This window comes from Podarcis gaigeae (assembly GCF_964106915.1).
Source record: "Podarcis gaigeae genome assembly, chromosome: 1".
NCBI lineage: Eukaryota > Metazoa > Chordata > Lepidosauria > Squamata > Lacertidae > Podarcis > Podarcis gaigeae.
The window spans coordinates 35,844,828-35,855,489 of record NC_139678.1 but is presented as its reverse complement, the minus strand read 5'-3'; the positions used below and the strand labels follow the sequence as shown (position 1 = coordinate 35,855,489).

General features: G+C 41.1%; 1 protein-coding gene across 50 annotated transcripts in view; it reads right to left on the bottom strand.

The window, feature by feature from the left end:
- Positions 1-4,208: 4,208 nt before the first annotated feature.
- Positions 4,209-10,662, bottom strand: part of HECTD1 (HECT domain E3 ubiquitin protein ligase 1) — a 66,187-nt gene continuing 59,733 nt past the window's right edge. For all 50 annotated transcript variants that reach the window (XM_083740176.1, XM_083740135.1, XM_083740179.1 and 47 more), the window contains 8 exons: positions 9,659-9,860; positions 9,384-9,521; positions 8,661-9,268; positions 8,176-8,254; positions 7,968-8,061; positions 7,692-7,842; positions 5,731-5,875; positions 4,209-5,187 (listed from right to left, as the gene is read on the bottom strand). In XM_083740176.1, the coding sequence (XP_083596302.1) occupies positions 5,050-5,187; positions 5,731-5,875; positions 7,692-7,842; positions 7,968-8,061; positions 8,176-8,254; positions 8,661-9,268; positions 9,384-9,521; positions 9,659-9,860 (1,555 nt within the window). In that variant the 3' untranslated portion in view covers positions 4,209-5,049. The remainder of the gene's footprint in view (positions 5,188-5,730; positions 5,876-7,691; positions 7,843-7,967; positions 8,062-8,175; positions 8,255-8,660; positions 9,269-9,383; positions 9,522-9,658; positions 9,861-10,662) is intronic.

The window sequence follows — 10,662 nt, the reverse complement described above, 5'->3', positions numbered from 1 at the left end:
GCTTTGAGCTACTTAGCTGACAAGATAGCTCCCCTAGAGCATATTGAGGCTCTCGAGGAAGCTTGAATAGCAAGGGCAGAACACAGTGAACGTTATCTTCTATCTGTTGGCTTCTTGAGGCCAACCTCTGGGGATAAAATCTTTGAAAGCACCATGACCAGGGCCACTTGTAATACGTTCAGAGTACCATGGAAAGCATATAAACATTTTACTAGGGTCCTCCATGTACTCTACCTTTGAGGAGGCTTCATCCTATCTCATGTAATCAAACACTTCTGAAAAATAGGCTACTGATCCTGTTTCATCCACTAGCTCGAGAGCTGTAAGCAAATTCTCTTTGTCCCCCTGATTAAGCTGAAGAGTTTTGATGCTTTTGACCAAAAGCCTGCTGGGAAACCACCTACTTGAATAGGTCCAACTTAGCAGACAACTGCCTCCATCTCCCTGATGCTTTCACTTGTTAATGTAGTCTGGGGTACTAAGGGGAAAACATCCCCCAAATGCAAGACCAGAGTGGGAAAAGGAACTAATGATCACACCCAGGTTTTCTTCTCCACCATCCTTGGAGAGAGACAGACAGACAGACAGAAGTTATACGTGGAAAACAAAGAAATGGAACTGCGAAATCCTTCCTTTGCATTGTGTTGAAGAATGAGAGACACAGCTATTGATGGGTTAGCTCTGCCTTCTTCAAATGTGCTTACAATGCTTGTGTGCTTACTCTAAGTAGGACTGGTGGAAGCTGCTTGATTCACTGTGTCAAGAAGCCAGTGGGCTAAGTCAGGATGGCATTTCTTCTGATTCATGGTAGGAGTGGGGGACAGAGACGTTCCCCATCTGGAGTTAGCTTAGGAAGACTGATTGCCTATCTGGCTAGTATTGAGGAGCTTACTGGCCTCATTGCATCTTTCAGTGCTCAACGGTACAATGCTACTGTTATGGTGCTTAGTGATGGTTTTGTAGATTCTTCCAAGCGCAATGGTGGGGATAGATGTGGCTTTCTGGGACGCTAAGGTATTTAGAAGGAAAAAATTAAGAGGTTGGGATTGAGTGACCACTGAGTTCTGTCACTTAACACCCAAGAGGCCAATTACTGCTGCTGGGCGGGACCTATTCTAAATAAATTTATGGACTTGGCCCAGGAGCTTCATCTAAACTGTTTCTCTCATCCCATCTATACATCAACAGAGAATGGTTACAGATAGGTAGCCGTGTTGGTCTGCCAGTCAAAACAAACAAAAAATCCTTCCAGTAGCACCTTAAATACCAACTAAGTTAGTTCTTGGTATGAGCTTTCGTGTGCATGCACACTTCTTCAGATACACTGAAACAGAAGTTACCAGACCCTTCTATATAGTGAGAAGGTCACCCATTCCCACCACCCTTCTGAGTAATACCCCTCCCCACCTTCTCACTATATAGAAGGGTCTGGAAACTTCTGTTTCAGTGTATCTGAAGAAGTGTGCATGCACACGAAAGCTCATACCAAGAACTAACTTAGTTGGTCTTTAAGGTGCTACTGGAAGGAATTTTTTTTGTTTCAACAGAGAATGTTTTCTTACTAGCAACCCATTTCTGTAGTTTAATGTCAGATTCACTGCTGAATTAAATTAATGTCTAGCAAAATGAATGGGTCTGGCTCAACATTCCATACGCCTTTAATGTGAACTAGAGCTCCAAGTGAAGATTATGAAGTGGCAACTGCTCAAGCAATCTCCACTCTTCACAGTGGATGGGTTAAGGGAGTGGGGCCAACTGCTGTAAACATATCAGGCACAGGACCTGGGATATTAAAGATTAGGCATACAGTAGGCACACAGCAGGTGGTGCTGTGGTCTAAACCACAGAGCCTAGGACTTGCTGATCAGAAGGTCAGTGGTTCGAATCCCCGTGATGGGGTGAGCTCCCATTGCTCGGTCCCTGCTTCTGCCAACCTAGCAGTTCTAAAGCATGTAAAGTGCAAGTAAATAAATAGGTACCACTCCAGCAGGAAGGTAAACAGCGTTTCCATGTGCTGCTCTGGTCTGGTTCTCCAGAAGCGGCTTAGTCATGCTGGCCACGTCCTGGAAGCTGTCTGCAGACAAACGCTGGCTCCCTCGGCCAGTAAAGCGAGATGAGTGCCGCAACCCCAGAGTCATCTGTGACTGAACAGTAAGGGGTCCCTTTACCTTTAGGGGAAGGCACACAAGCCCAAGAAGTGCTACCATTACTTACCTTGAAGATAACCTACATAATTGGCTTTTTGGGTATCAACTCAAAAACCATCCCTGTACTTTAAAGGGGCTTGAAGTAGTTAGAGCCAATGTAGCTGCTGCTCCTGTCATCCAACTGCTCACTCTGTGCAACTTTTCTAAAGAGTGTAGAGAAGAAGAGAGGCATCTTTTCATGGCTTATTATGAAGATGCATCTCTTGATTGACTCTTGGCAACTCTACACAGACACATAAAAATTGCAGGATAATTCAACACACCTAAGAGTGGCTTATTAAATATCCTAATAGGTCAGTTCCGAAAACAAAATCTTACCAGCAGTAATGCAACAAATGAGGCATTATAAGCACTTGGGGAAATGACTGTATTCTGGAATATTAATTATTCTAACCTCCAATAAGGGCACTTCCCTGCATTCAGTTTAAATAGTTGCCTTTGTTTGCTGACAACCCATTTTTGTATAGTGGATTGACAGCTTGATTGCTAAAGTGCTGAACTAGCAGTGATTGAAATCGGCTTGTTGTGAATGTTAATAAAGAGTGCATTCCTCTGGTGAACTAAAAGCACCTGGAGATTAAGCAGTTGGTGCTATTGAAAGTAATTTATCTCAACATAATGCTGCATCAGTTCTTTAGAAAAGGATAGTTACAGATAGGTAGCCGTGTTGGTCTGCCATAGTCAAAAAAAAGTTTTTTTCCCTTCCAGTAGCACCTTAAAGACCAACTAAGTTAGTTCTTGGTATGAGCTTTCGTGTGCATGCTGAAGAAGTGTGCATGCACACGAAAGCTCATACCAAGAACTAACTTAGTTGGTCTTTAAGGTGCTACTGGAAGGAAAAAATTTTTTTTTAGAAAAGGATATAATTTCATCATCAAGGTTAACCAAAATATGTCTGTATGTGTCATATCCTACTAATGCAATGCATAAACAGAATGGTATAGTGAGAATGATTACTGCCAATCTTACCTTTTTTTGCTTTGCATTCAGGTTTTGATAATAATGGTAAATGAATTATCTAAGTTTGTCAAGAAAGCAGTGTTTTCACTGGGGTATTCCTGCATTGTAGGGAATTGGACTAGATTGGACCCTCAGTATCCCTCCCTACTCCAATTCTATGATATAAGCACTCTTGTGCCAGCGACGTATCAAAACAGTGTGAACTTGACACTGGTTATACAAGGATATAAGGCCTGATATTGCAAAGATATGTGTTGCTGATGTTATTCAATAATGTTAGATTCTACAGCTAAATTATGTGCAAAACCAATCTTCACTGTAAAAGACTATCATTCCATTTTATTTATATAAGAAAAATCCAACTACATTTACTAGTGAAGAATTACATATTTGCAAGATAGGTTCTTTCAAATTAACACAAACCAGGAGTTATCCTTTATTTAAAATATTGCTGTGGTCAATAGGCTAGTCAGGCTAGCAAGATTTAAAACGACCTATTTGTTTGCTGTGCTATTAACAAGCTTACAACTATGAAGGATCTATGACTCTCAGGAGTGGCTTCAAGCAAATATTATGGGCCACAGGAAGAAGGGAGACATTTAACTCTGCAAGTGTGCAGAATGCCTTGTCTAAGAAGAAATACCCAAAACTACCAGATACAAAACTACCTTGAATCAGAAATGGTTTTGCATGGATTGCTTCTAAACAAATCAGCAAATGCAATTTAAAGAACTGATCTGGAGTTTATTAACTAATGCTAAAATTCACCTGGCAAGGCTGCAAGGAACTGTAAATGTAATACATTGTAGGGCAAAGCAACTGGCTCATGGGACATAATGCATTAACAGCCACCTGCTATACAACTGACCTGATTTTTAAAAAACCACTGATATTTGGAGCCCTTTTTGTACTTTTAGAGGAGTTTTGGAAACAAAACTGTGTAGTACAAGACCAAGTATTTTTATTTGAAGAAATAAAGCATTAGAATTCAAGGCACTATTCTGTATACTAACATAACAGAAGAACTAGTAAGCGGTTTCATACGCTGCAAACTTTTTAATGATTAATGTTGAGCATACACATTGGAAATCTTTTTTTAAACTTCAAACTGCAACAAGTTAAATAAATGTTTTTAATATACAAAGAAAATACAACCAAAAGTAAAACTTGCTTTAAAGTGGGCCTTGCACCAGGGATCAGTGTCTTTTAAAAGCTTTATTGTTGAGCTGCACGCACGCACACATACACACATACAAGGATTTAATCTTTATAGCAGGGCATTTAGAAATCAAAATGTATTCCCACTTGAAATAATAATAAAAGGTTGTGCATGATTATACGCAAACACCCCCCCAACACTAGCATACTCCTATAGTGCAGGCACCATGTAAGGAAGGAAAAGAAGGAAAGAAAGCTTGAGATGCCCAATGACTAAGTTTTATGGAAGCAGATTTCTGACCAGTTAGCTTAAAGCCAGCAAAACAGGGATCAGTGATGGCAACTGTAGTGTACAGGGTATTAAACACTAAACTTTACACAAATACACTGTTATAAATCTTGTATCAGTGAACACTGAAAATCGGCAGATCTGCTCTTTGGAACAGTCAAACATTTGCTTCAGCTTCTGGTTGCACAAGCCCTTAGAAGCATCACACAGTGTTCTTGCCTTTTTCTTGCTGGCTGTGTAATTCATTGGGATTTGTTTCATTAGCAGCTAACAATTTTTCCATGTGTTTCCAAAGCCTCATGGATGGGGTGGGGGAAAGGCAAGTCTCAGTAGAGCACAGCGTGGAGATTGTATTTTCTGCACATACAACACAAGAGGCTTCACTAGTTATCAATGCAAAACCAGTTTGTCATATCCTGTGTCCTATTCATCAGCTCAGTTGAGATGAAAGCCTTTCTCCATGGTAGCAGCTAGCAGGCGCTCTCGCATAATCTCTTCAGAAGAATACTCAGGCAACTTAAGGTAGTGCACACATGTATTCACAGATGGGTAACTTGCATCCGAAGCATCAACCTGTGAATAAAAATCCACAATCAACTTTTAAAATAGTGAGTGTAGTGCACGTTTTCTTTTCAATTCTGTGTTGTTAAAGGTAAAGGTACCCCTGGCCATTAGGTCCAGTCGCGGATGAGTCTGAAGTTGCGCGCTCATCTCGCTCTATAGGCTGAAGGAGCCAGCGTTTGTCCGAAGACAGCTTCCAGGTCATGTGGCCAGCATGACTAAGCCGCTTCTGGCGAACCAGAGCAGCGCACGGAAATGCCGTTTACCTTCCCGCTAGAGTGGTACCTATTAATCTACTTGTGTGCCCCCCCCCCCACAAGGTCTGAGGGACAGTGGACTGGTCCCTTGCTGAAAAAGTTTGCTGACCCTTGCATTAACAGGATCCAGGACCCTTGCATGAACAGGATCTGCCAAAGGCCTGACAGGCACCTTGTGGAGTGCAAGCCATTTTCTGAGTACAAATGTGTGAGCTATCTCAAAGACAGAACTTCATAAAAAATATCTAACACACCTTTGCTTAGATATATAGTCAAAACTTTTAAGAAATGGCCATACCTTGCGTACAACAGTAAGACGGGGGTGTAGATTAGCCAGGCCTCCTGGGGGAAGTGTTGAACAGCCAGTTGTGAATTGCAGGAATGCTTTTCTTTCATCGGAAGACATGCCACACAAAACTCTAACGAACCTCAGGAATCCAGGACTAAAGCACAAAACAGAATGGATGTTAAATATACCTACAGTGTTGACTATGTGTTGCATAATCAAACCAGTGTTAAACTAGTGCATGAGCATGCACACACTGCATCTGCACATCACAATACAGTGGTACCTTCGTTCTCGAACTTAATCCATTCCAGGAGTCCGTTCGACTCCCGAAACTGTTTGAAAACCAAGGCGCAGCTTCCAACTGGCTGCAGGAGCTTCCTGCACTCAATCGGGAGCCACGTTGGACGTTCAGCTTCCAAAAATGTTCACAAACGGGAACACTTACTTCAGGGTTTGCGGTGTTCAGGAGCCAATTTGTTTGACAACTAAGCTGTCCGGGAATCAAGGTACCACTGTACACCCTAGTTGTTAAGTGGTTCCCACTTCACTCTTCCCCTAGCACAAGCAACAAACCATGCACCTGGTTTAGCAGCATTACAGTCAAACTGGGAATTGTGGTTTGTTTTTGCTCCAAACCAACCATCATATGAAGCCAAAAGTGGTTTGTCTGGACTGAAACAAATCTTAAACCAAAGGCCACGGTTTGTTACTCAACTGCTCCATAATGAACTAAGTGTCAAATGGTTGACATAACCAAATGGCTTTTAATGCTTGTCTTTTACTATATTAAATTCCTAAATAAATCACCTTATCAAAAATTAGCATTTGAAGATAAAGATATGTCTGTAGGTACACTTTATTTTTGTTTGGGGGCGGGGAGATTATTATTAAAGAAATGTTTGCCAAATATTACATGACTATGTTAGTATGTAAACATAGCATTTCCCTGTCTTCCTGTTTGCTGGCATGAAAGTTTATTTACTTATTGTGTGTTCCCTCCTACAGCAGTCTCCTCCTCAGTACCTACACAGACCATGAAAACAGCATACAAGCATCTAGTTTCAAGTCTGCATGAGGTGGACCAATGCTCAGAACATTGTGAAGCAATACCTAGCCATGTACTTTTAAGCCTTATCTTATTTACCTTCCCCTGCCCAACACCCCCCAAAGGAAGACAGATTGCACAATTGAGATGTACCCATGTAGACATCAGTTCAGTGAACTATAAAAATCTGATTTTGTTTTATTACTGCACCAAACAGATCAAACCAAGTTGTTTGACAATAGTCCATTTACTGTGATTTTCTAAAAGTATTTTCTGCTTTCTTTTCATAATAGGCAAATTACACTTTTAAAAGCAGGGACCTATTAAACAGCACCTTCAAATGAATTGCTGTAGTGAGGAGATGACAAAAGTTCCCTTTTATCTTGTGTTTTACACTTGTTATGTTTCTTCTCCACACCTTATGGAGGAGACCTGGTACATGTGAAGAAGAAAAAAACCTTGCTTGTTCTAGCCAGCTTAATAATGAAGAATTCCGAGACAGCTTGATAGAACTCTCCAGCCATAAACATCAATGTGGGGAAAGCGTCTTGAGTATGTAAGCCTGCCACCCACTGGGAGATCAGTGGCATATGCAAAGCTGTAGACACCCATTTGAATAGCAAGTGCTGCTCAAGCGAAGCACCACTGAGTAACAACTCACTCATATCCAGAGGAGTGTATGGAGTGTTAGGTGAGGGGTAGTACCTCTGGTGGGGGACATGTCATGCTACTTCTGGGGTAGCCTGTCCACCTTTGGTCCCCCACCCTGCACTCAGCTCTTACCGGAGGCTCCTAGAAGCTGTCAGGTGTAATTATCTAGATTGAATTTTCTGCACTTGCCACACATTTTCAGTGTCAACACCCCACAATTCCTTATTGCCAAGTCCTGAAAGTAGCGCGAATCTCTTGCCACTGGGTGAAGTACCTGTCTCGAGTGTAGCCAAGTTTAGGTTCTGTGTAGTTTATTATATCTTCAGCTGCCCATGACGGTGACTGATTTCCACAAAGAATCATCTGCACTTCTTCATGACTGAAGGAACTCAGCTTTTCCATTGGAAAGACTCTGTTGAAGCCATCTTGAAATAAAAAGTAAAAAAAGCATAAGCACGAGCTGAGAACCATGTTATGTTTGAAATTCCTTAACTGATAAATATTTCCTTTAAATGGTTAAACAGCCCATATATGCTAGTCAGTTACATACCTCTAAAAGCATCCATCTGTTTCTGTATGCCAGAATGCATGCAGAAGTCAAACATCAGATCCACATACTCTTCTGCATTATCCATAGTAACCAACTGTAACGAAATCGATGTAAATAGACAGAGAATGTTTACTTTACATCACATCACAGAAGAATTTTGGGGAAATGAAGTAATATTTAACTCTCATATGAAGAATTTTTCCTCTACCTCATCTTCACCACCAGGCTTAAGATCCACTGCTGTAAAGCCATATACTCTGGAAGAAGGGCAAAACTGGAAATTCAGCCTGCAAGGTAGGAGATGGAATTAGTAGATACACAGCAATAGTGGAAGAAGACATGCTTTGCATGAAAGAGGGCCTAGATTCAATCCCTGGCATTTCCTGGAAGGGTTGGGAATTCTGTCTGAAACTCTGAAATGCTGCCATAAATCACTTTGCATCATATTGAGCAAGATGGAGAAATGTTTTGAGTTTGTACAAGGCAGTTTGCTTTTCTCTTAAGTGGGAATTATCTCACAAAAATTGAAAATTCCAAACAGGAACACAGTAGAAACGATATGGATAAAGCACTTAAAAAATAATAATTCTCAGTGTATGTAACAAAATGTCTAAACATGCATAGGTCAATTTATTATTCCATAAGGCGGCCACATGTATATATGAGCAAAAGGGGGGAAGTGTAATCCCTTACCCTAAATCTTCTATGCTAAGAGAAGGTCCCGTTCCTGATGGGTTCTTCATCATTAGTTCCTGCAATTTAGTATTTTTCTCGTCTTCTGAAAGTCCTTTGTTGCTTAATATTAGACGTCTCTTTATTGCAAGGTCTTTAATTTCTTTTAAAAATTTTGCTCTGTGAGGGTTTACCAATTCAAAATCTTCCCACGTTAAAATCCCATTAAACCAAGCTGGGGGTTTAGGCTTTGGTGGATCAAGGATAAATTCTGATTTGGAATCTTCTTCAAAGCTTCCTACTGAGAGAGAATCGTGCCCCTCTTCCGTAGACGCCTCTGATTGACTTTCTGTGCAGTGCAAGTCTCTGTCACCCCGCGACTCATAAATCAATTTGCTCATATTGCTTTTAATGTCTCCCATGCACATGAGTTTAAAGAACGGCTTAGAAATAGGCAAGTCCACCAGTCTGTTGTCTTGGATGCATTTGGCTAAGAAAATCCCCAGAAAGTGAAAAAGTTTGGTTATTCTTTCAAGTTCATCACTATCCTGTGGAAATGGTGCTGTGAACAGACCACAAGATCGCTGTACATAATATCCTGGAGGTTTTATTCCACCACCTATATCCACCTGTTTAAAAAACAACAACAACAAAAGTGAAGGAAAGTGTTAAGGTATTTAAAGAGATACACAAACAGAATGTATCTTATCAGCTCTGCTGACTGATTACAGAGACAAAATATACCTGACGCGATTCATCATCCGGAAAGTCATCATCACAGAGCCATGCTCCCAGTTCTGTCCTCTGGAATTCTGCTGCCACCAGTGCGTAAAACTCCAAGGTGGGTCCCAATCCTGTTCCTTCTTCTCCCAAAAACTCCACCTGGAAACCAGAGACCACAACGATAGTACTAGCTGTCTTTTGGAATATATCTTTTCTAATAAACAACTGTGCTCACTTAACACTACACAAGTGAGAGACACAGTAAAGTATTATTTGTTAAGAGGAACCTATTTTACCTCTAGGACTGACTTTCTGTCTGCATGAATCTGCATTACATTTTCTGCCCACTCCATCAAGGATTCACCACGTGGAACTTTTACTCTTTCATGTTTAAGGCGCCCAACTCTGAATTCTCCTGGATCATCTCTTCGCACTGTGCCTGTAGTTCGCGTTCGCTCAACAGTGGCCTCACGTCGATTCTGCAGCCACACTATTGCTCTGATACCAGAAAAATTGCAGATACGTTGCTTTAAAACTCATATGGATAATGACTCAGAAAAGCTTTTTAATGAGACCTTCCTTAGGCCACTGTTTGCTTTCAAAAAATGAGTTTTTTTAAAAAATACATAATCTATAAATACAAAATAACTAGGTTTAATTTTATTAATTTTAATATTGTAGATTTTATCATTGTTAATACCCTGCAACCTTAGGGTGAAGGACGGGTAAGAAATATTTCAAATAAATAAAAAATAAATGATATCCTTGCAACAGCACTGAGTTCAATGGGACAGGGTGCAGCAAGGCTGGGAGAACCATGGGCACTCCCTGTCTCCCACAGATGGCACACATATCTGCCACAAGCTACCCCCAAATCAACACCACCTCACCCTGCCCCATCGCAGCAAACACAACACTGCCACTGCTGCTCTGTCCCTTCCATCCGCAGACACTGTTGCTGTTGTCACAGCTGTGATCTCTTTTGTCAGTTGCTGTCATTTTTGCCAGAGGCTATGCTGGAGAACTGCCTCTGAAGAATCTCTCTCTCTCTCTCTCTCTCTCTCTCTCTCTCTCTCTCTCTCTCTCTCTCTCTTTTCTGACTAGCTTTCCTCAGCCTCTGACACCAGTGTTTCCTTATTATCTTTCTGCCTCCTCCTAGGTTCTGGCCAACTGATTGACTCCTCTCATTCATCTGACCCTCAAACAGTGACATGCCTGCACTAAAATTCACTTCAGTCAAACCCTCTAACCATCATAAGGTTATCCTTGGAATTTTGAATTCCCATTGGCCAATAACCAA